This window comes from Mustelus asterias, chromosome 14, assembly GCF_964213995.1.
Source record: "Mustelus asterias chromosome 14, sMusAst1.hap1.1, whole genome shotgun sequence".
NCBI classification, from domain to species: domain Eukaryota; kingdom Metazoa; phylum Chordata; class Chondrichthyes; order Carcharhiniformes; family Triakidae; genus Mustelus; species Mustelus asterias.
This window is the reverse complement of record NC_135814.1, coordinates 62,257,747-62,283,969: the sequence shown is the minus strand read 5'-3', so window position 1 is coordinate 62,283,969 and position 26,223 is coordinate 62,257,747. Positions and strand designations below refer to the sequence as shown.

Genomic DNA, 26,223 nt, shown 5'->3' with positions numbered 1-26,223 from the left:
GAAAGAATGCTTTCTATGGTGCATCTGTAAAAGTTGGAGAGAGTCGTAGCTGACATGCCAAATTTCCTGAGTCTTCTGAGAAAGTAGGCGTTGGTAGGCTTTCTTGACTATAGTGTTGGCATGGGGGGACCAGGACAGGTTGTTGGTGATCTGCACACCTAAAAACCTTCCTACTTCATCCCCATTGATGTAGACAGGCGCATGTTCTCCTTTATGCTTCCTGAAGTCGATGACAATCTCCTTCATTTTGTTGACATTGAGTGAGAGATTATTGTTGCTGCACCAGTTCACCAGATTCTCTATCTCATTCCTGTACTCTGTCTCGTCACTGTTTGAGATCCGATCCATTACGGTGGTGTCTTCAGCAAACTTGAAAATCGAATTGGAGGAATAGGTTAAATGGTAAAAACTGGGTGGCACGGACAAGTTGGGCCGAAGAGCCTGTTTCCATGCTGTAAACCTCTATATAAAAGAAAAATACTGCAGAATGCTAGAAATCTGAAATAAAAAGAGGTAACAACAGTATTTCCAATACCTTTTAGACTTGAAATATCATGTCCTTATGTGTATGTGAATAAAATATCAAGAATGATGTGTGCTCATTTCAATGCATAGTGCTTATTTTCTGCCCACTATTTCATCTGTTTCAGTGCTACTAAGATTCTGTCAACCTGCTCATAGATGTTCCGCGGCAGTGAGAAAATGGGCAATTGCTTGGAATGAAATTTACAATCAAAGTGTAGATTGCAAAGCCATTTTAAAGCAAGTACCTGCTTTTCCAGAGTGAAAATAAATGAGAAAGGAGGAAACTGGCTGCAGTGTGTGTCAACCTGTAAACACTGACCCCACCCCAAGCCATTCCTATTTGTAATGGTTACAAGTTGTATTTTAAATAGATAAAGGAGCAGAAACCAATCTGGAGATGCCAGGAATATGCAGCACCTGTGGAGAGAACAGACAAATTAGCATTTTTCACCCCAAAATATATACTCTTGTAATGTACTTTTACAAATTTTATTAGTAAACAATTTAACTTGAAAGTTACAAAAGGTGCATTAAAATTTAACTGGTCTGCATACACATGTTCCACTCTTAGGTGGCTTCTATACAATTGTAACATTCTTTAAACTTGCAAAAATTGATGCCCTGTCAGGCATACAGCTTGACGACAAAGGATGTAGGGGCAGCACAGTGGCACGGCTGCCTCACAGCGGCAGACACCTGGGTTTGATTTCCAGCTTGGGTCGCTGTCTGTGTGGAGTCTACACGTTCTCCCGTGTCTGCTTGGGTTTTCTCCGGGTGCTCCAGTTTCCTCCCACAGTCCAAAAGACATGCTGGTTAGGTGCATTGGCCATGCTAAATTCTCCCTCCGTGTACCCAAACAGGGGCAGGAGTTTAAAAACTAGGGTATTTTCATGGTAACCTCATTGCAGTGTTAATTCCTTACTTGAGAAAGGATATACTGGCACTGGGTGGGGCGGGGGGGGGGGGGGGGTGCGTTGCAGAGATGATTGACTAGGTTGATTCCGGCGTTGAGAGGATTAGCTTATGAGGAGAGACTGAGTAGACTGGGGCTATACTCATTGGAATTCAGAAGAATGAGGGGAGATCTTATAGAAACATATGAGATTATAGAGGGAATAGATAAGATAGAAGCAGGGAAGTTGTTTCCACTGACAGGTGAAACTAGAACTAGGCGGCATGGCCTCAAAATAAGGAGAGTTGAGGAGGAACTTCTTCATACAAAGGGTTGTGAATCTGTGGAATTCCCTGCCCAGTGAAGCAATTGGGGCTACCTCATTGAATGCTTTTAAGGCAAGGATAGATAAATTTTTGAACAGGAAAGGAATTAAAGGGTACAGTGAGTGGATGGGTAAGTGGAGCTGAATGGACAAAAAGATCAGCCATGATCTTATTGAATGGCGGAGCAGGCTCCAGGGGCCAGATGGCCTACTCCTGCTCCTAGTTCTTATGTTCTTAATGCAAGCCTACTTGTGACACTAATAAATAAAAAGACTTCGGCAGACGTCCACACCTGCAACTTTGTGACTCCTCTGCCCTGTCCACAGGTGAGTGCAACTTACTGTGGGAGTAAGAAACTTCCGTGTATGCAAATTGTGATCTCCCTCCCAGTAACTTCACTGGCCAGGTGAGGGTGGAGGGAGGCGCGCGCGGGATGGGAGGAGGTGCGCGAGCCTCCCTCCACCCGCGAGCTCCCAACCGTCACTCTAGCGGCCGCGCGCGCGCGCCGACAGGTCGGTCACGCTCCTGGCAGGGGCGAGTGTGAGGAGGAAGCGTTGCTGCGACGGTAACAGGCGTAAACAGGACGCGAGGCTGAGCAAGTGGGAGCAAACCGGCTGCAATGAGTGCAGCGGGGCGGAGATCAGTCACCCCCCTCGCTGCCTGGTCTGAGGCAGCGGACAGCGGCGGGGGGCGGGCAGTGCGGGAGCCCTCCACAGAGGTGGGCGCTCAGCAGGGTCAGATCTGCAGAGGCATATTCCAGATCGAAAAGAAAAGCTGCGACGTCGTGTTGACACCGAGCAGATTGACATGGACGCCGATTGAGCCGGAGAGCCTGGCAGGTGGGTGGCGGTGGTCATTGTGTTTGCTGAGTGTGGGCTGGAGCTGAGAGCAGGGAGTCTGCACTGTCCACATAGTCCAGCTCAGCTCAGCTCTGCTGCTAGAGGCTCACACATGGCCATATACTCTGCAAGAAGTGTGGAGGATTCCTGCTACATACGGTGCAACACCTGTAGGGGTACTAAGTTTGTTAGATTTATCAAAGTATTCACACGGGCTAAGATAACTGAAAGATCATTCCTTTTCTAAAACAATATTTTTAACAACAAATAAACAAATTCGTCAGGTACCTGACGAAGGGGCAGTGCTCCGAAAGCTAGTGGCTTTTGCTACCAAATAAACCCGTTGGACTTTAACCTGGTGTTGTGAGACTTCTTACTGTGTTTACTCCAGTCCAACGCCGGCATCTCCACATCATGAGTACCTATACCAACCAGTGGTTCAAGAAGGCAGCTCACCACTACCTTCTCAAGGTCAACTTGGGATGGGCAATAAATGCTGGCCAGCCAGCAATGCAAATATCCCATAAATGAATTTTTAAAAAAAATCAGTTGGCAATATCCATTTGCCACAGAGGTAGTGTGTTTGCAAATGTCAAAGTATCAATATACCATGAATTGGTGTTATGCAGCTTATCTCAATGCAAATTGAAAAATTGCATAAGTTTTATGAAATGAGAAATATATAAATATCGTAGATTATGACAGCACTAAGTTGCTATTTAGATGAGCAATATTGTTCCTCGATTCAACCATCTGAATTTGAACTTTTTTTTACAGTCTTCTACAAAGTTTGCACATATGGACAAATTGTGGGGCATAAGGGACAATATCCCTTTTCTACATTAAAACTTACAGAAGTTTGCACATACCACATCTTTTAATGGGCATTGAAACATAAATATTTCTGAGTTTGTTTCCAGAAATTTTGTAATAAAAGTACAGCAGTAGGGCAAATCATGCTCCAGTTATACTACAGGTGTGGTATGTTGACAGTTTGTAAACATGGATGTGAGTGGACTACTAGGTGTTACGTACGGTTCACTTGCATCCTTTCTGAGCCAGGGAAGTAATGCAATCTGAGTATCTCGATACTCAAAGGAGTGCTCGGAATGCAGCCCTGGTGGCTGCTGACAAAATTACTTTTTAACTTCTAAAAGTAAAGTTTTAAAAAGTGCACATTACAGGGCTTCCATTGATGTACAGTTTTAGTTGTCCCCTGACCTAGACTTTGCTTTTAGCTATTGTTTTACCTTCTCTGAATCGTAAATTTGGACCTTGATTATGCCTCTACTTGACAAAGCTTTGAAGCAACCAAGTAAAACCAAAAGAAACAATTACAAGTATTCAATCGTTATATACAGTACTATTAAAATTGCATGTCCTCGCATCTTATTTGTGGCTTATTGGTGTTGGGCATGTGTTTTATTGTAGTTTGCAGGTATATAAAAATGCTCAACCTGTTGGTTTGAGATGCTTTAACGCCAATTTTAAAGAATTGAATATATATTTTCTGTACAAATTTGAATGTGCTCAAAGAATCAATACTATTTTACTGTCAAAGCAATTCATTGAATGTTAGGCATCGTCATTTCTGATCATTAATTTTGCAGACCCATCTAGGTCTTATGAAAAAAATATTAAGCAGAAGCTTCAAATAAACGGGAGTCAATGGGATGGGACAATTGGCTGGTCTTTGTGGCTGTTAACCGGTTACAAAAGTATATAGTCAGATGACTAGAAATAATTTTCTTCTCATTTTGTGAAGGATATTTTGCAGAGAACCAAAATATGGCAGAAAACGATGTTTAAAAATACAGATTTTTAATAGAGTAATCTCAGGTCAGATTGCTGTGGTAGAATGTTATGGAAGGATTAATGATTGGTATAAAGTGGGAAAATTCAGCCGAGAGTTGTGATTACCTTTTGGTTGTTAACATTGTATAGCAAATACTTGATTCATTAGTAAAATATATATTGATGACGTGTTTTAAAGGAATTCTCAAATATAATTCTACACTACTTTTGGCCATTGGAAAAATTGACTGGTATGTTAGAATTCGTTCATAAAGGGAATCTAGTGCATTTATATTCTTATGCAAAATGGGATACAGTGGCCTTTAGCATATAGAAAAGGTATTTGAAAAATATGTCTGACCAAACCCATTATGGACTGATTTCATTGACTAGAAGGGGAAAAGATAGTTTTCTATACAGATGGCATTGCATTCTTGTCACTCTTGGTGTAGGATACTTATACATTCATAACAGGAAACAGAATAGATTTTCTCCAGCTGGTAGTAATTGTTTCCATCAGGTCTCTGTCACCAGCCTTTGGCTAAAATGTCTGAGAACCTATTTTCAATATGAAAGTTAATACGAATTATATTGGGACAGTCCGCAGTTTTACAAGGAAAAACTGGTATACTTGGATCATCCTTATGAAATGTATGATCAGGGTAAAAATGTTCTGGACTAAGGAAGTCTCAAAGGAAGCAGTAGCATAGTTGGACCATAGATGAAAATAGCCTTTCATTTTCTGGTTTCAAACAGCTGAATCATTCACTGTTTGCCTTTTTGGCATTTTGCTGACTTCTGTCAAGAATATTTCTCATTGTTACAGGCAAAACTTTGGGAAATGGAGATTCACTTCTATTGTTTTCATAAAAATGTAAATGTTGAAAGGAGAGATGGAAAACAGGCTCTATTGTGCCAGAGATAGGTGGCCTGCACCTGGCCTCACCTGTGTTGTTGACCTGGACTTTGCAGCGGTAACAGTGGCAAAATTGTCAGAGTTCACGGTCATTACTCCACTGAAACTGACAGCAGTCCCTGGAGACATTACCTGAGCAGATTAACGGGAACAGCCATGCTGTCAATGATTCTGCACTTCTCCAGAGGGCATGCGGTTGAGGACCCCCAAGGCTGCAATGAGCAGAAAATCTTTGAACTTCCACTCTTACACTTTAAAAACTCTTGAAAAAGCTACACCACGTTGAATGAGGTGTAACTGCTTTTTAACAGCATACTAACTTCATAATTACTTGTAAATACCACCACTATTCCTGAAAAGCTAATTTTATATTCGTGGAATGCCAAATTTCTCTATTATCATAAAAACAATGCAGAATCTCACAGTACAGAAGAAACCCTTCGGCCCATTGGGTCTGCACCAACACCTGACCAACCAATCTAATCCCATTTACCAGCACTTAACTCATAGCATTGAATGTTATGATGTGCCAAGTGCTCATACAGGCACTTTTTAAGGGAAGTAAGGCAACCCGCCTCTACCACCCTCCCAGACAGTGCGTTCCAGACTATCAGCACCCTCTGGGTAAAAAAAGCTTTTCCTCAAATCTCCCGTAAACCTCCTACCCCTCACCTTGGACTTGTGTGCCCTCATGACTGACTCTTCAACTAAGGGGAACAGCTGCTCCCGTTCCACCTTGTCCCTACTCCTCATAATCTTGTACGCCCTGATCATGTCGCCCCTCAGTCATCTCTGCTCCAACAAAAATAACCCAAGCCTATCCAACCGCTCTTCATAACTTAAATGTCCTATCCCAGGCAACATCCTGGTGAATCTCCTCTGCACCCCCTCCAGTGCAATCACATCCTTCCTATAATGTGATGACCAAAACTGTGGCCAGTATTCCAGTCTTATCTATGGTCTCATCAACTCCACATGACTTCTCTGCTTTTGTAAGTTATGCCTTGATTGATAAAGGCATAAAACACATTTTTAAAATATATTTTTTATAGTTTCTTTACTTTAGCTTCTGTATTAATTCCATCATAATTATTGATTTTGCTATATCATTATCACCTTCTTAATTTGCTATCAGAATATTTCAGTGTGATTGGATGCTTGCTGACATCACTGTTGCATCTTTGAGATCCCTTTGCTTGATTTTAAGCTGAGACACAGAGATCACCCGGTTTCTAAAGTTAAAGTTTATTTATTAGTCACAAGTAAGTTTTACATTAACACTGCAATGTGTTACTGTGAAATTCTCCTAGTCGCCTCAGTCCGGCGCCTGTTCAGGTCAATGCACCTAACCAGCACATCTTTCAGAATGTGGGAGGAAACCGGAGCACCCGGAGGAAACTCACGCAGACATGGGGTGAACATGCAAACTCCACACAGACAGTGACCCAAGCCGGGAATCGAACCCAGGTCCTGGCGCTGTGAAGCAGCAGTGCCAACCACTATGCTACCGTGCTCCCCCAAGTTGTGAGCAACCTTCTTTGAAATCAACCTTTGCTTCACCACTGATTGCAAAATTGAGACCAGTAGATGCAGATACACATACCTAACAAATGTCTAACAGACAGTGACTGAGTTCTGCCACTTAAAGTTGGTCTGTAGATAATGGCCACCCTGGGCACAGCACAGCTAGTTACAGGCAAGATGACCACACCTTGAATTTAAAGTGCTTCAGACTCAACACGAGTTAATTTGCAATGCACGGATGCTGTCACTTCACAAGCTTCAGGATACTGGATAGATGTGAATGTAGCTGGAGTCTTCATTTAGGTGGAACAATAGCAACAAGGTAGCACTGACCTTTGGAGGGTCAAAAGAGAGGTCAAAGGAGGCCTTCCAGCATGGGAGTGTTTCACTTGTGTAATACATCCTACATGCTCCTATGTCATGTAGAGATCTAAGGAAGTTGTGTGTCTGCACAAAGGCAGTCACTAATTCAAAAACAGAAAATGCTGAAGAACTCAAAGTCTGGCACCTTCTGTGGAGAGGAAAAATAGAGTTAATATTTTGAGTCCATATGACTCTTCTTCAGAGCTGTCCTAATTCACCTATTTCAGTAGGAACTTGAGCCAGATACCAGCATGTACACAGCACTGTCTGTGTGTTATTAGTTTATGATGGCCCTAAACTTTTATATCAGGCTCATACAGGCTGCACCAGGTAACGAGTAATATTGGTAAGTTTTCTATCCTTATGACTATCAAGCAGGTGACAGATGGCTTATTCACAAGGAAACAGCAAAACATCATCATTTCAATGCAAGCTGATGATCAGGAGGAGAGAGTTGTCAGATTTGTCCGCCTTATGGGTTTCTCCAGATGCAAGGGTTTATTGGCTGCATGTATATTGCCTATGTTGTCCCCATCAGGAACCAACCATATTTCATAACAGGAAGGGGATCCATTCCCTGAGTATTTAGCTGCATGGTCTCTGTTATTGTGTGCAAGTTTTCTGGCAGGCTGCCTAGAGCAATTAAAAGGTTCTCTTGTATAGGAATCATTCTTTTAATGTAGGCTGCGCCCTCAAGGTCTTCATCTGTGCCCTCTGCAGCACAGCGAGGATCCAAGCTCTCCTTCTGGCAAGCTGCTTTCTGGCTTGTCACATCTCCCTGCTCACGCTTCTGAGCACTAGTGTTCGGAGTCTTGCAGTGCAGACCCCTTTACTCTCTCCAGTAAAGTACACATGGTGCCAGTCTCTGAGTTGGTAAAGTTGAGTGGCGCTGTTGTCATCACGAGTGCTGCCCTCCTTCATTTCCTCGGCCTCTGCGCACTCTACATTTGTCTCACCTACAATATAAGAGAGGCACAAGGACTAGCATTTACTGTCAAAGATAAGCAGAGATAGACAACAGTAATTTGCCTTTGCACTCAGCATAAGAGATATGTTTTGGGAGCCTGTATTTAAACCATAGGGTTCACAAAAGACCTTCATACTTTGTTATTGGTCTATTTGTGACCATAGAGAGATGGAGACTGAATGTCAGGCTACACATCTTTTGATAATTGGACTCTCATCCTTGCAAAAATATGTATTTAACAATTTTGCATGTTGATTTATGAATAATTCTGAAAATACATCACAAAAATGTCCATGAAATGGCGTTAACTTCTAAAGAAATCACAGAAACAATGAAGTGTGCTTGTAAAATTGTTGAAACTGAGAATCAGAAAGAAGATTGCAATTGTGAGCAGCACAAAGATGCAGCCAGATCTCATTACTGTCGAATGAAACTGAAACATTTTAGCCTGCCCTCAAAAGGTTCATTATCATTGTCAGCAGGAACAGACATTTTCACTTCCACCTCATTAACCACTTTCCCATTCAAGAGAAGGCATATGGTAGGACAAACCAAGGCATTAAAGGGGAATGGTTCCTATAGCATGCATGTTGCAATAAACATTTTCTTTCCTTAAGTTGAAAATACTATAAAACTTGAAATGAAACTCTATATTTTAGAAAATTTATTATCTACTAACATTTACAGTCCAAACCTGACCCCTTCATTACTTAACACAAGAAAACCCAGCAACCTCTGGATTTACCTATTAATCTGCTGGGGTTTTTTTTGATACAAAGACACACACAGGGTAGACAGAAACTGATGAGAAAAGCAGAGGAAGATACTTTTTTTGTGTTGGCCACCAAGCAGGATACTGGTGAGAACTAGATCTCTGTTTGAAGAGATGGAACTTGTAGAAATGTGAGGAACAAAAAGTCGCTGGATTGGGTTTTTCTGCTGGAAGTTGGTTTGGGATACTCTGAAGACTGAATGGAATGACTTCAAGGAAACTGGAAGACTCACCCTCGTATGACAGGGAGAAGGGAGCCTACTGTAAAGCTGCAAGGAGTTTAGAACTTAACCTTCAAAGCATCATGTCTGCTGGGAGCATGACTTAAAGTAAAATGTGTCATAAAGTATTTTGATTGTGTTGGGTAGTTAATCGGGAAGTACTTTTTAAAATTTGGTGCATTAGTAGTCTGTTAAGCCATGTTTAGTCTATGTTCATTTTAGTTTGTTACAGTAAAAACCTTAAAACTTGAAATCTTGTGCTGCAGTGCTTTCTGTTGATCACTGGCACATTCGTCTTTTTTTGCAAAACTTATTGCCCTTCACAGGGATCATGAATAAGAAGCAGCTGTATTGATGGGCAAGTGTCTTTCTTTTAATGTTGGTTCAATTTTCTAACAAAAACACTAGTTGACATTTGAAAGGGAAAAACTTGCATTTAAAGAATAGTCCAGGTAATTACAGGCCCGGTGACCCTTACGTCAGTGGTAGGGAAATTATTGGAGAGGATTCTTCGAGACAGGATTTACTCCCATTTGGAAATAAGTGGACGTATTAGCGAGAGGCAACATGGTTTTGTGAAGCGGAGGTCGTGTCTCACTAACTTGATCGAGTTTTTCGAGGAAGTGACGAAGATGATTGATGAGGGTAGGGCAGTGGATGTTGTCTACATGGACTTCAGTAAGGCCTTTGACAAGGCCCCTCATGGCAGACTGGTGCAGAAGGTGAAGTCGCATGGGATCAGAGGTGAGCTGGCAATTCAGGAAAGTCAGGGGGCAGAGTTGAATATGGTTGCCATCACAAAGGAGAAAGTGCTAGAGAAACTAAAAGGTCTGAAAATTGATAAATCTCCGGGCCCAGATGGGCTACATCCTAGAGTTCTAAAGGAGATAGCTGAAGAAATAGTGGAGGCGTTAGTTATGATCTTTCAAAAGTCACTGGAGTCAGGGAAAGTCCCAGAGGATTGGAAAATCGCTGTTGTAACCCCACTGTTCAAGAAGGGAACAAGAAAAAAGATGGAAAATTATAGGCCAATTAGCCTAACCTCAGTTGTTGGCAAAATTCTAGAATCCATCGTTAAGGATGAGATTTCTAAATTCTTGGAAGTGCAGGGTCGGATTAAGACAAGTCAGCATGGATTTAGTAAGGGGAGGTCGTGCCTGACAAACCTGTTAGAGTTCTTTGAAGAGATAACAAATAGGTTAGACCAAGGAGAGCCAATGGATGTTATCTATCTTGACTTCCAAAAGGCCTTTGACAAGGTGCCTCACGGGAGACTGCTGAGTAAAATAAGGGCCCATGGTATTCGAGGCAAGGTACTAACATGGATTGACGATTGGCTGTCAGACAGAAGGCAGAGAGTTGGGATAAAAGGTTCTTTCTCAGAATGGCAACCGGTGACAAGTGGTGTCCCGCAGGGTTCAGTGTTGGGGCCACAGCTGTTCTCTTTATATATTAACGATCTAGATGACGGGACTGGGAGCATTCTGGCCAAGTTTGCCGATGATACAAAGATAGGTGGAGGGGCAGGTAGTATTGAGGAGGTGGGGAGGCTGCAGAAAGATTTAGACAGTTTAGGAGAGTGGTCCAAGAAGTGGCTGATGAAATTCAACGTGGGCAAGTGCGAGGTCGTACACTTTGGAAAAAAGAATAGAGGCATGGACTATTTTCTAAACGGTGACAAAATTCATAATGCTAAAGTGCAAAGGGACTTGGGAGTCCTAGTCCAGGATTCTCTAAAGGTAAACTTGCAGGTTGAGTCCGTAATTAAGAAAGCAAATGTAATGTTGTCATTTATCTCAAGAGGCTTGGAATACAAAAGCAGGGATGTACTTCTGAGGCTTTATAAAGCACTGGTTAGGCCCCATTTGGAGTACTGTGAGCAATTTTGGGCCCCACACCTCAGGAAGGACATACTGGCACTGGAGCGGGTCCAGCGGAGATTCACACGGATGATCCCAGGAATGGTAGGCCTGACATATGATGAACGTCTGAGGATCGTGGGATTATATTCATTGGAGTTTAGGAGGTTGAGGGGAGATCTGATAGAAACTTACAAGATAATGAACGGCTTAGATAGGATGGACGTAGGGAAGTTGTTTCCATTAACAGGGGAGACTAGGACGCGGGGGCACAGCCTTAGAATAAAAGGGAGTCACTTTAGAACAGAGATGAGGAGAAATTTCTTCAGCCAGAGAGTGGTGGGTCTGTGGAATTCATTGCCACAGAGGGCTGTGGAGGCCGAGACGTTGAGCGTCTTCAAGACAGAAATTGATAAATTCTTGATTTCTCGAGGAATTAAGGGCTATGGGGAGAGAGCGGGTAAATGGAGTTGAAATCAACCATGATTGAATGGTGGAGTGGACTCGATGGGCCGAATGGCCTTACTTCCGCTCCTATGTCTTATGGTCTTATGGTCTTATGGCAAGGTGGATACAGAACTGGCTCAGTTTTAGAAGACAGAGGGTAGCAATGGAAGGGTGCATTTCTGAATGGAGAGCTGTGACAAGTGGTGTTTTTCAGGGATCAGTGCTGGGACCTTTGCTGTTTGTAATATATATATAAATGATTTGGAGGAAAATGTAAGTGGTTTGATTAGTAAGTTTGTGGATGACACAAAGGTTGGTGGATTTGCGGATAGTGATGAGGACCATCAGAGGATACAGCAGGATATAGATCGGTTGGAGACTTGGATGGAGAGATGGCAGATGGAGTTTAATCCGGACAAATGTGAGGTAATGCATTTTGGCAGGTTTAATACAGATAGGAAATATACAGCAAATGGCAGAACCTTTAAGAGTATTGATAGGCAAAGTGATCTGGGTGTATGGGTGTACAGGTATACAGGTCACTGAAAGTGGCAATGCAGGTGGAGAAGGTAGTTAAGAAGGCACACAGCATGCTTGCCTTCATCGGCCGGGGCATTGAGTTTAAAAATTGGCAAGTCATGTTGCAGCTTTAAAGAACCTTAGTGAGGCCGCACTTGGAATATAGTGTTCAATTCTGGTCGCCACACTACCAGAAGGATGTGGAGGCTTTGGAGAGGGTACAGAAAAGATTTACCAGGATGTTGCCTGGTATGGAGGGTATTAGCTATGAGGAGAGGTTAAAGATACTTGGTTTGTTCTCACTGGAGCGACGGAGGTTGAGGGGCGACCTGATAGAAGTCTACAAGATTATGAGAGGCATGGAGAGAGTGGATAGTCAGAAGCTTTTTCCCAGGGTGGAAGAGTCAATTACTCGGGGGCATAGGTTTAAGGTGCAAGGGGTAAGGTTTAAAGGAGAAGTACGAGGCAGATTTTTTATGCAGAGGGTGTTGGGTGCCTGGAACCTGCTGCCGGGGGAGGTAGTAGAAGCAGATACGATAGTGACTTTTAAGGGGTGTCTTGACAAATACATGAATAGGATGGAAATGGAGGGATACGGTCCCCGGAAGGGTAGGGGGTTTTAGTTCAGTTGGGCAGCATGGTCAGTGCAGGCTTGGAGCACTGAAGGGCCTGTTCCTGTGCTGTAATTTTCTTTGTTCTTTGTTCTAAAGAATATCTTTCATGACCTTGATGTCTTTACACATTTTACAGCTAATGAAGTTCTTTTGAAGTATAGCCACTCTTATAATGTAGGAAATATAAGGTTCCAGAAACAGGAATGAGATGACAAGCAAATAATTTGTCTCTTTTAGTGATGTTATTTGAGGGACAGGCACCCAAGATATATCTTCTGATTTTCCGAATGGTACCATGGAAAATCTTATGTCTTCCTGAGAGGGAAGACAGGGTTTTGTTTTAATGTCTCATTTCTCAGATGGCACTGTTGAGGATTAACCAGGCAATGCATGGTGTCTACTCAAATCCTTGAAGCTTTTATTACCTGCTAGCAAGGAGAACAGACACAGTGAATTTCACTGTGGTGTTCTGTTGATTCATACAGATACTTAGCAGTTATAGTTAGTTACAGCAATTGAGAAACGAGCAACTTTCTAATCCTTCATTTGTATACATAGTCCACCAGTCATAGCATAGCTTTTTGCCCTTTCTTATCCAGTAGAAAACCTTCTCCTTCATTAGCGTAATATGTCAACATATCTTGTTTTTTGGTATTTGTCATGGTAACTTGTCTTTGTTTTCATCCTGTGGCTAAGCCCTGGAATGCAGCGTTTATGAAACTGACACAAGGTTAGATTAGTGTCTTATCCTGAGTATGTAAGCACTGGCCTCACCGAAGGTCTTGTTTGCTAATAAGCATTTTCCATTACTTAACAGTATTATTTATCATAACTTAATTTCCACAATTGTTGTAACTTAATTTCCACAGCACCTTTGACAGTGTAGCACCACCTCAGTACTGTACTAGTGTGTCAGCCTACATTTTGTGCTTCTGTCCCTGGAGTGTGAATTGAACACATGAGCTTTTGATTCATAAGCGCGAGTGCTAAAACTGAGCCATGACTGGCACTGGAAGCCAACTAATTGTGTTTTGTTGACAGATAAGTTCAAAACTAATTGCATACACCTGTGAGGCGGAGATTCTAAGTTTGAACACTTGCACTTCGTACCCCCACATCCCCACAAGAGAGTGAAAGACAATTTGAGAGGAGAGAGTTTTTTAAATTTCTAGTTTAATTTTTTTTAAAACAAAGCAAGTTGAATTATAAAAGCAAAGAAAGCCTTGGTGAGAAACAGATATGAAGGAAATGAGGGTAGGAGAGTGAGTGCCTGAATGAGCCCTAGCTATGCCTGCCTTTTTTGGTACACATGGAGCATTTTTTGTTCCAGTCCTGTTCAGGTTCTCTCCCCCACCTCCTTTTCGAGGGGATATTTAAATGACTGTAAAAGAAAAAGGATTCTGGTGAAGCCAACTTCTGAATAGACAAACTGGAAAAATCATGAAACTCTCTCCTACCCTCATTTCCTTCCTATCTCCCGAGTGGCCTACTCCTCGTAATCCATATGTTCATCCTTTTGTTTGTTTGCATAACAAACAGGAGACCTACAACTGACCTCTGGGAAACTCCACTCTTAACCTTCCTCCAGTCCAAAAAGCTATCATTCACCACTATTCGTTGTCTCTTGTCACTCAGCCAATTTCATACCCATGTTGTTACTGTCCATTTTATTCCATGAGCTATAACTTTGCTCACAGGCCTGTTGTGCGACACTTCACTTCAGCAAATGCCTTTTGGCAGTCCATGTACACCACATCAGCATTGTCCTCATCAACCCTCTTATTTATCTCACCAAAAAACTCAAGCAAGTTAGTAAAGCATGACTTGTCTTTAACAAATCCATGCCGGCATTCCGTTTAACCTGCATTTTTCCAATTAAGTATTAATTTTGACCTGAATTATTGTTTCTAAGAGCTTCCCATTACTGAGGTTAAACTGACTAGTCTGTAGTTGTTATACGAATCTTTACACTCCTTTTTAAACAAGGGTGTAACATTTGCAAATCTTCAGTCCTCAGTCCACCCTGAGTCTAGGGAAGATTGGAAAATTATGGCCGGTGCCTCTACAATTAGCTCTCACTTCCTTCAGCAAACTTGGATCCTGTGAAGCTGTGGCAACTGGTGATATCATTGGGGACACAGGTTTAAATCCTAGCATGGCTGCTGGTGGAATTTAAATTCAATTAATTAATAAAAATCTGGAATTACAAGCTAGTCCCACTAATGGTGATCATGCAACTGTTGTCGATTGCCGTAAAACTCTTCTGGTTTTCAAATGTCTTTTAGAGAAGCAAAGCTGCTGTCCTTACCTGGTCAGACTCCAGACCCACAGCAATGTGGTTGGCATTTAAACGCCATCTGAAATGGACTAGCAAGTCGCTCAGTTGTATCAAATTGCCACAGCATAAAAAAAGAATGAAATTGGACTGACTGCCTGGTATCAACCGAGGCATTGAAAACAACGGCACACTAAGCCCTGTTGATCCTGCAAAGCTCTCCTTAATAACGTCTGGGTACTAGTGCCAAAATTGAAAGATTCGTCCCACAGACCTGACAAAGCCATACTCACCGATTTATACCTTACAATGTCCTAGGCACCACCATCACCATCTCTGGCTATGGCCTGTCCCACCAGCAGGACAGACCCACTAGAGTTGGCGAAAAATGATATACAATCAAGAGTGAGTTGCCTGGGGAGTCCTCAACGCTGACACCAGACGCCATGAAATCTTGTGGTATCAGCTGAAATATGGTTATTACCTACCACACACAATTCCCCTCCTTCAGCTGATGTATCAGCAATCCTTCATGTTGAATACCAATTGGAAGAAGCACTAAGAGTAGCAAGGATACAGAATGTACTCTGGCTGGGGGACTTAAATGTTGATCACGAAAAGTGGCTCAGTAGAACCACTACTGACTCGGCTGGTCGAGCCCTAGAGGGCTATCAAGATATTGCACAGTGCCAGGGCCCCAGGTTCGATTCCCAGCTTGGGTCACTGTCTGTGTGGAGTTTGCACGTCTCCCCGTGTCTGCGTGGGTTTCCTCCGGGTGCTCCGGTTTCCTCCCACACTCCAAAGATGTGCGAGTTAGGTGGAATGGCCATGCTAAATTTGGCCCTTAGTGTCAAGGGGACCAGCTAGGATTATGGGGATAGGGTCTGGGTGGGATTGTGATTGGTGCAGACTCGATGGGCCAAATGGTCTCCTTCTGCACTGTAGGATTCTATGATCTATGGTATCATCAAAAGTGAAAAACCCACTTGACCTTGTCCCGCCAGTCTACCTGCAGCAGATGCATCTGACCATGATGATATTAGTAAGAATGATCACCACATGCTCCTTGTGAAGATAAAGTCCCATCTTCACATTGAGGATATCCTTCATGGTGTTGCACTACCATCAGGCTAAATAGGATAGATTTTGAATAGAGCTAGCAACTCAAAACTGGCCATCCATGAGGCACAGTAGACCATCAGCAGCGGCAATTGTATTCAGTCACAATCTGTAACCTCATGACCACGCATATCCCTCACTCTATCATTGCCGTCAAGCTGGGAATCAATCCTGGTTCAATAAAGAGTGCTGGAGGGCCTGTCAAGAATAGCACCAGACATACTTTTAAAAAAAGTCTCAATCTGTTGAAATTACAGGACTACTTACATGCCAAACAGCATAAGCAGCATGTGATAGAGCTAAGCGATCCCACAGACAAAAATAAGATCAAATTTCTGCAGTCCTGCCACATCCAGTTGTGAATGCTGGCGGGCAATTAAACAACTAGCCAGAGAAGGAGGCTCCACAAATATCATCCCAAGTGATGATCAAGAGGTGGCTCCCCATTACCTTCTTTGGCCTAACCAGCAATGTCCACATGAAATTTTTTTGAAAAAGGTCATCGGGTCCTGGCACATTATCAACTTTATAAGTACAGACATTCTCTCCAACACCTCCTCATTATCAATTTTTACACCCTTCAAGCGTCTGAACTTGTTCCTATTTTGCCATGACCTGGCCGTATGATCGTCCTTGGTAAAGACAGTTGCAAAGTATTCCTTTCTTACCTCAGCCAGATACCACACCATTATTTGCCCTACCTTTCCTTTTGTGGGAATTATTATGACTGTATTTGAACTAGCTCTTTAAAGACAGCGTGTTGTTCAGTTACAGTTTTGTTCACTAACCTTTGATTCCAGTTTACCTGGGCCAGATCCATTCTTACCATTGGTGTTGGCTTTCCACAAATTAATTATTCCTACTCTGGATTGCTGCCTGTCCTTTTCCATAGTGAACCTAAACCTCATATTACAATGATCACTGTTCCCTTAATATTTCCCTATGGATACTTGATCCATTTGACACACCTCTTTCCCAAGAACTAGGTCCAACAATGCTTCCTGTCTAGGAACTCTTGCCCCTATCTGCCCTTTACAGTACTCCAATCCTAGCCAATGTTCGGATAATTAAAGGCTCCCCCCCCCAATTTTAACTACTCTATAATTAAGGTTAAGCAAGCCTTTTCTCGATATTATGTAGTGGTGATGCAAGTGCTATTTTCCACTGATAGGACGATCTCCTTAATTCGGATAGACGTTTGCCTATTACACAATTGAACAATGTCCTGTATGAACATCAGTGCCAGGTATGCAGTGGTATGTCCAAATGATTGAATCTAACAACATTTTCCTCTGGCTGTTCATAATAGGCAAAGTACAGAACACGTTCATCTAGCCTGTGCTTGTAAAACCCAAAATAGAACATCTTCTGTTAAATGTGATCCCATGATTAGACAGTACTTCCTGAACAAGACTGAGTATGCTAATGTCTACACCAGCGACCAAGATAAGATAATCAGATGAGCTCGTAATGGGGCTAATTTTTGCTTGCTAGAAGCCTGGCACTAGTGTGGCACAAATGTTATTTGCCATCCCAAACCTGGATATTGTCCAGGTCTTGCTGCATTTGGGCATGGACTGACTCAGTATCTGAGGAGTTGCAAATGGTGCTGAACATCGTGCATTCATTAGTGAACGTTCCCACTTCTGACCTTATGATGAAGCAGCTGAAGATGGTTGGGCGCCCAGGACACTAATAGTTTACTATTTTCTACAGTAGTATTATCTGTTTCTCCCAATATTATTTGCACCCTGATATCCCTCTCTTCAGTATTACCTCCTGGTTTCCACACCTCTGCCAAGTTAGTTTAAACCCTCCTCAATAGTACTAACAAATCACTCCAGAAGCCAATTTATCCCAATTCTGTATAGGTGCAACCCCGAACAGGAGGTCCCTTTGGTTCCCGAACTGATTCACATTTCTTGAGGCCTGAGAAGGGCCTAAGTGGCAGTGGTGGCTATGTTGATAGCACCCTTGTCTCTCAGCCAGAAGGTTGTGGTTTTAAGCCCCACTCTGGAGACTTGACAACAATATCAAGGTTGACACTTCAGTGCAGTACCAGGAATATGCTGCACAGTTTTAGTTGCTGTCTATTGCCTGTACATTGAGTCTCCTCCTAGATGCACTGGCGATGTATTCGTCCATCAACTGCATGGCCTCAATTATGACATGCAACTCCTGTTTATAAACCTGGAGGTCTCTGTGCCTCCATGAAAGAGCTGTCCCAAAGCCCTCCCTCCTGCGCCGTCTCTCCAGCCATACATTCATCTACTCTATCCCCCTTGTATAAAACAAAATGAAACTTTTAATTCCCAGCTCCTTACACTAACTTCCTGAGTTTGGAGATAGAGAAACAAAGCTACAATACTTAACCAGCCAGTCAACTCATGGCCTTCTTGTGATGTCACCGTTTGATTTCATTAATTCTGGGCGAGATAATGAGATGCACTTTGCCTTTGCTTTCAGAGTATTAGCTTTCTGCATCGTGTATCTTTTAAAGTGTAACCTGGAAGGTTCTTATTCAATTTCAGGAATACTGGAAATATTGTGAAACTGTTTTGCTTGGAGAATAAATTATTTTTTAAAAAAAGAAATGAGATTGTATATGACTGAAATAAAGAGGCCAAAAGTCTCTGGCATTTCGCGTTTGTTTTACATAATAAAAATCTTTGATTAATTATGGAATGGCGTGATTTTGCTAATCCATGGGATATTGATCTCTGTCTTTCCAATCTACTTTCCCATTTACAATCTCCCTTTGCAGGCAGATTTCTGCTCCTGCCACAGCACTTTAACAGTCTTAACAAAGACACAAATAACAACGGAGTGTGACTGAGCATGGCTTACTGTTCCTCCTGATCCATCTTGAGTGCAACTTTTGATATGATTGACAGCATCCCTTTTGAAATTGCCACTGTTGTATGAAACTGATTACAACAATAAAGCTGGATGGACAACAGTATTTAGGTGCACGGTAGCACAGTGGTTAGCACTGCTGCCTCACAGCGCCAGGGACCCAGATACGATTCCTGGCTTGGATCACTGTGTGGAGTTTGCATGCTTTCCCCATGTCTGCGTGGGTTTCCTCCGGGTGCTGCAGTTTCCTCCCACAGTCCGAAAGACGTGCTGGTTAGGTGCATTGGCCATGCTAAGTTCTCTCTGTGTACCCAAACAGGTGCCGGAGTGTGGTGACTGGGGATTTTCACAGTAACTTCATTGCAGTGTTAATGTAAGCCTACTTGTGACTAATAAATAAGTTTTTAACTTTACTTGATGTGGAGATGCCGGTGTTGCATTGGGGTGGGCACAGACAGAAGTCTCACAACACCAGGTTAAAGTCCAACAGATTTATTTGGTATCACAAGCTTTCAGAGCACTGCTCCTTCATCAGGTGAGTGGAGAATTGGATTCACAAACATGGCACATATAGACAGAGACTCAATTGCAAGTCTTAACAGGTAATCAAGTCTTTATAGGTACAGACAATGCGAATGGAGAGAGGGATAATCGCAGGTGAAAGAGGTGTGAATTGTCTCAAGCCAGGACATGATTTTGCAAAATACATCTGTCCAAAACAGTACTGATGGGCATGACTATCATACAGTCCTTGTGGAGACCTCTTCATAATGAGGACATTCTGTTTGTGACACATATCACCATATTATCTGGAAGTGATTCTAAATGGATCAAGCAGCTCAAAACTGGGCATTTTGAGGTGCTGTGAGCCATTTGCAGCAAATGAATTGTATTCTGCCACAGTTTGTAACCTCATGGCCCAGCATATCCTTCAGTACCCAGTTCAGTAAGGCAGCACACCATCAGCTTCTTGAATGCAATTAGGAATTTGCAGTAGATGCTGGTTTTGGCTTTGCCAAAGATGTCCATATCTTGTGAATCAATTAAAAAGAATCAAATCCGTTGACAACATCCAATTATACCTCATCAGAACCTCTTTTAACTCCTTCTACTTGTCTGACATGTGGTACTGGATGAGCAAATTTTCTTCCAGTTGGCTATTGTCTTCAACCGTCTCCACAGATTTTGTTCCCTACCCGTGATTGCATCCCCTTCCCTTGTCATTGACGTAGGCTGAATCACAACCTCAACATACCATTTGACTGAGAGATGAACTTATGACTCAATTTTCAGTTCCAAAAAGAAAATCGCCTAATATTGTTCATCTCTTTCACTGCCTCAGCCCATCTGTTGATTTAACCTTGCTGGTTGGAAATGAGAATAAAGTCTAATAATAATTTAGGGGCTAAATTAGAAAGCATAAACATAAAGGTAATAATCTTTGGATTATTACCTGAGCTACAAGGGTTCAGTTGAGGTAAAATTTAGAAAGTTAGAGATGGAACAAACAATGATTCTATATGGATAATGTTAACCAGATTATGACAGGAAGAGACAGCATACAATCAAAGTTGATTTTGCAGGTAGTTTGCCTGAATGCTTGTGGAGTTGGCAAGAAGGACACTGGTGTTTGTTTGATGGTCCTTCCATTGAATTCAGAAGATGCGACAGAGGCAATGTTGATGAAATTTCTCTAGCACTTTTTTACGTGTCACTGATATACAGTCCAAGTCTTACTGCACTACAAAAGCGTGTGAAGACAACTGCTTGACTTGCAGATGTGTTTGTTGTCAAAAGATATGTAGGTTAAATGGATCAACCATGGGAAATGTGTGGAGTTATGGGGATGGGTGGGGGAAAGGGTCTATGTAAGACACTCTGTTAGAGAGTTGGTGCAGACTTGATGGGCCGAATGGCCTCTTCTGCACTCTAGGGATTCTATGATTCTATGATCAACTGCCCTCTGGTATCAGTACTGAGTACCACCTCTCTTCCTTGAGATTGGTATCGCATTAAAAGAAAACAGTAAGAAATCTCACAACACCAGGTTTATTCAGTATCACAAGCTTTCGGAGCACTGCTCCTTCATCAGGTGAGTGGAGAGTTGGGTTCACAAACAGGGCATATGTAGACAAAGACTCAATTGCAAGATAACCACCCCAGTCCAACGCCGGCATCTTCACATCATTGAAAGAAAAGGCACACAAAGTTGCGGAAATTAGTTGTCCAGAAGTTTGGGAAAATGTTAGACATCAGTAAAGGATGGCTTTGCTAAGAAAGAGGGAGAAACCTGGTTATGAGTCTTTATGATAGAAGAGTGTAGGAGGCTTTGGGATGATCTTACATAGATCTATAAAATAATGAGGGGTATAGATAAGGTAGGTAGTCAACATCTTTTCCTAAAGATAGGGGAGTCTAAAACTAGAGGGCACAGGCTTAAGTTGAGAGGCGAGAGAGATAAAAGGCTCCAGAGGGGCAATTTTTTCACTCAGACGGTGCTGAGTGTCTGGAACAAGCTGCCAGAGGCAGTAGTAGAGGTGGGTACAATGTTTTTAAAAAAGCATTTAGACAGTTACACGGGTAAGATGGGTATGGAGGGATATGGGCCAAATGCAGGCAATTGGGACTAGCTTAGTGGTTAAAAACTGGGCGGCATGGGCAAGTTGGGTCGAAGGGCCTGTTTCTATGCTGTAAACCTCTATGAATCTAACCTCTAAGGCACAAAAAGCATCCCAATAATAGCAGAAAATCAGGGCAAAAGGCAATGGGGAACTTAAAAAATTATCACCAGAAAAAAAGTACTGAAACTAATTGGATTAAAACCTTGCAAGAGCCTAGGATCTTAAAAGAAATGGCTGCAATGATAGTGGTTCATTGCAATGGTTGCAACCTTCCAAAATTGCCTAGATTCTGTTAAGATCTCAGTGTATTTGAGAAACTGCAAATGTAACACTCCTATTCAATAAAGGATGGAGACCGAAAGTAAGAAACCATAGACCAGTTAACATCTGTCATTGAGAAAAATGCTGGAATCTATTATTAAGTAGTAAGACGTCCAGAAGATCATAAAACTATGTTGACTCTGGTGAATTTGTCAAACATAATACAATCAGACTTCTTTGAGGATGTAGTAAGCAGGATGAATGTTGTGTATTTGGATTTCCAGAAGGCATTCAATAAGGTGGCACATAAAAAGTTACAATGTAAGAGCTCATGGTGTTGGTGTAATATATTAGCATTGATAAAGGATTCACTAACAGAAACAGAATCTGGATAAATGGATCATTTTCAGGTTGGCAAGCTCATAAGTCGTGTGGTGCCATGGGGATCATTGCTGGAGCTTCAATTATTTACAGTCTATATTAATGACTTGGATGAAGGGACAGAGTGTATTGTAGCCAAATTTGCTGATGATACAAAGATAGGTGGGAAAACAATTTGTGAAGAGAATACAAAGGACCTACAAAGGGATAGAGATAGGTTAATGAGTGAGCAAACATTTGGCAGACAGAGCATGATATGGAAAATGTAAGTTTGTCTACTTTCGTTGGAATTATAGAAAAGCAAAATATTATTTAAAGAGAGAAACTACAAAATGATTTGGGATCTGGATCTCCTCGCACATGAAACATACAAAGGTTATTATGCAGATACGATAAGTAATTAGGAAGGCAATAGAATGTTGGCCTTTATTGCAAGAGGGATGTAATACAAAAGTAGGGTTGTCTTACTGTAACTGTAGATATGACCACACCTAGGGTGCCACATACAGTATTGGTCTCCTCATTTAAGTAAGGATATGCTTGCAACGAAGGCAGTTCAAATAATGTTCTCAATGTTGATTCCTGGGATGAAAGGATTGTCTTATGAGGAAAGATTGAGCAGGTTGGACCTTTACTCATTGGAATTTAGAAAATTGAGAGGTGAATTTATTGAAACATATAAGGTTCGGGGGGTGCTTGACAGGGTAAATATTGAGAGGATGTTTCCTGTTGCGGGTGAATCTTGAATTAGGGGGGCATAGTTTCAGAATAAAATGTTTAGACAGAGACAAGGCATTTCTTCTCTCGGAGCCTCGAGAATAATCTTTGGAATTATCAGACCCAAGAGAGCTATCACAGGCTGAATCATTGAATGTATTCAGGCTTGAACTAAAAGGGAGTCAAAGGATATGGGAAAAGGACAGGTTTGAGGAATTGAAGCCAAGATCAACCATCATCTTATTCAAGGGAAGAGCAGCTTTGAGAGGTTATATAGCCTATTCCTGCTCCTATTTCTTGTGTTTGAGGCCAAACAAATGTTACAATCCCAGCTGATACTGCACAGTCAGGTCCCAGAATTGAGCCTTGGCTCGAGAGATCATAACTTTTATTTTTTTGTTTAGAGATGTGAATGAACAAAGTCAGAGAACTGCTGATTAACTTTTAAGAAGAAAAGATTAACTATAATACAATATTCCTTCACCCCAACTATATCTTTACAGATGTACACAGATTAATAAGGATTACACAAGTTAGCAAAATAGATCTTATACTCTAATGTTCTCGGTAAGTACACAGTCCATGTAAATCAATAAACAAAATGTGGTCAGACATACCATACTCTGAAACCAAGTGACAGATGATACCCAAAACAACTTCTGTGGATTTCTCATCAAATCAACCCAAATGTGTACCAACTGGACTCATTGGAGCTCTGACTCTACATGAGTGTTTCTAAACTCAACTCTCGAAAAAACATGCCTTGGAATCTTCTCTCATACAACACTTTCTCTCAGATGCCTTTACCAAGGAACCCATTCCAGAATTTAAATCTCTGCTTTGGATTGCCATGTCCATTCATGCTTCCACACAATCTCGTCGGTACCCAGATATGCCAACTGAACGCTACAGCTTCACCGGCTGTATTAAGTTGTCACCAAATTTTTGATTTATCTCAAATGTTTGGCTTCTTACCTAGCTGGCTTTAAATCTGGTTCTTGTGGCTGTCTCTTTAACTCAGAGCACTTCCTCTGCTTTTTACTTGAATTATCTTGAACAGTACCTTGTTCAACTTCTTGTTCTTTGTTCCTTTTAATTCAACTGTCATCCTGAGACATTCTTTTTGTCCCCAACTCCCTGGTTTCTGGATTTCCATTTGTGCTTTTGGGAAGTCAGCTTTGTGCAGCCCCCTAGTGCTACCTTTTAATTTTTTAAAAAGTTCTTTCTAGCCTCGGGCAGCCCCTAGTGGGAAGCAACAACCTAGTTTTCCTTTAAACCCGTTTACTTTCACATTGTCAACCCTATAATTACAATGCAGACACAGTTTAAAGTGACCAAAACCCACAGGTATACAGGCACCTTTGTTTAACCTGAAGCTAACTAAAGTTTTAATTATTTCTCATACAGAAACACAAAATGAATCTTTCTTACAGTTATGCTTTATTTCTAATACCCACAATACAAATATTAATTATTTTAAACTACCTATGTTTCCTGACACAAAAGAGTGTGCTTTCACTTCTGTGTACAATTCTTGTAGGGTTGAGGATTGTCTGACCATCTAGGAGGTATCATTTGAAGCACCATGGGGGGAGGGGGTGGGGAGAGGGATAGAAATGCCCTTTGTTTTGAAGATGAAGGTGTGAGCTGGGGAACAGCAAACAAATGATGAAACATCTTGATTGAATTGTTAATTTGTTGCTAGGGGTTTCTTAGCATACTAACAGCCATAGCTTTCCTGTTCACATGAGAACTGTCTCGTCATTTTTTGTTGTTGCAAATAATGTGGACATTTTGGCATGATGCTTTCTGATTATCAGCCACTCATGCAGAATTATGTTTCTGCATTCAGATACCACCCAAACAATAACTGGGTACAGCCTCTTATCTTCACGAAAATCATGAGTTGGTTTTTTGAGGGGCCCTAATGCCCATATGCTTACCATGTTTTGCATTTGAGGGAGAGCCCTTCTACCTGGAGAAAGGTTAATTTCCTTTTACAGCTGAGGGGGAACTTTCCATGGGGAAGATAAAGGAAGTATCGGTTCTTCTAATTGTTGCTTCCTTAAATAAAAGCAGCAGATTCTGAAAACGCCAAGCAATATCTGTGGAGAGAGAAGCAGAGCTAATGTTTCAGATCAATGAGCTTTCATCAGAATCAGATGAAGTTTGGGATTTAACAGTTTTTGAAGCATTTAGATACAGGAGAGGGAAGAGGAACAAAGGGGGAATTTCTCTGATAGGTGGAGTGCAGAAGTTTTTAAATGCATAAATGATGGTGCAAAGTGATTGTTCCATCCCAGGCAGCAACCTGGTGAATCTCTTCTGCACCCACTCCAGTATAACCACATCCTTCCTATAATGTGGTGACTAGAATTGCACACAGTACTCCAGCTGTTGCCTCACCAAAGTTCTATACAATTGCAACATGACTTCCCTGCTTTAGTAATCTATGCCTTGATTGATAAAGGCAAGTGTCCTATATGCCTTTTTCACTAACATACCCTTCCGCCTTCAGAGATCTATGAACAAACATGCTGAGGTTGCTTGTTCCACAGAACTTCCTAGTGTCATTGAATACTTCCTTGTCAAATTACTCCTTCAAAATGTATCACCTCATACTTTTCAGGGTCAAATGCCAGCTTTGCTGAAATCCATATAAACTGTGTCAACTGCACTACTCTCAGTTGTGCACTACCCTTATTTATACACCTGGTCACCTCCTCAAAAAACCCAATTAAATTTGTTAGGCATGACCTCGCTCTGATGAAGCCATGCTGACTATCCCTGATCAAGCCTTGCCTCGCCAAATGGATATAGATGCTGGCCTTCAGAATTTTATCCAATTGTGAGCGGCAATCATGATATAAAGTAGTTGAACACAGCTGGGTCTGATTTTGTGCAGTAAGTTGCCAAAAGTGTGAATTAATATTTATATTGTGAGGGAAACAAAGCGCCAGGGAACTGAGTGAAAGGGCATCTGTAGTATAAAAGGTTAGTAACTATTTTGCTGATAACTAACAGGGTGGCACAGTGGTTAGCAGGGCTTCCTCATAGCACAAGGGACCAGGGTTTGATTCAAGCCTTGGATGACTGTTTGTGTGGAGTAAATATGTGGGGGTATGGGGATAGGACCTGAGTAAGATGCTCTGTTGGAGTCGGTGGGCCAAATGGCTTCCTTGGACACTGTTGGGATCCTATAATTTTAATATATATCTTCAGTGATGTCAGATCATGTGTCTCTAGAACTCAGAAAGGGATGCCTCCAGAAGGAGTCTCATGTTTATCTGTCCCCATACATAGTTATAAATAGTTAAAAATTGTTTGGAAATTTCTGGGTGCCTTGTTTCCAGTGGTCTCTGTTAAATACACCCTGGGTCTGTTTCTGCCATTACTTCAGCAACCAGCATAATGG

At 41.8% G+C, this 26,223-nt stretch overlaps 1 protein-coding gene across 1 annotated transcript in view; it reads left to right on the top strand.

Moving 5' to 3' along the window:
* The first annotated feature begins 2,362 nt into the window (after window positions 1–2,362).
* Window positions 2,363–26,223, top strand: part of cerkl (CERK like autophagy regulator) — a 155,016-nt gene continuing 131,155 nt past the window's right edge. Inside the window, exon 1 of the mRNA XM_078227711.1 lies at window positions 2,363–2,582. Coding sequence (XP_078083837.1) covers window positions 2,363–2,582 — 220 coding nt within the window. The remainder of the gene's footprint in view (window positions 2,583–26,223) is intronic.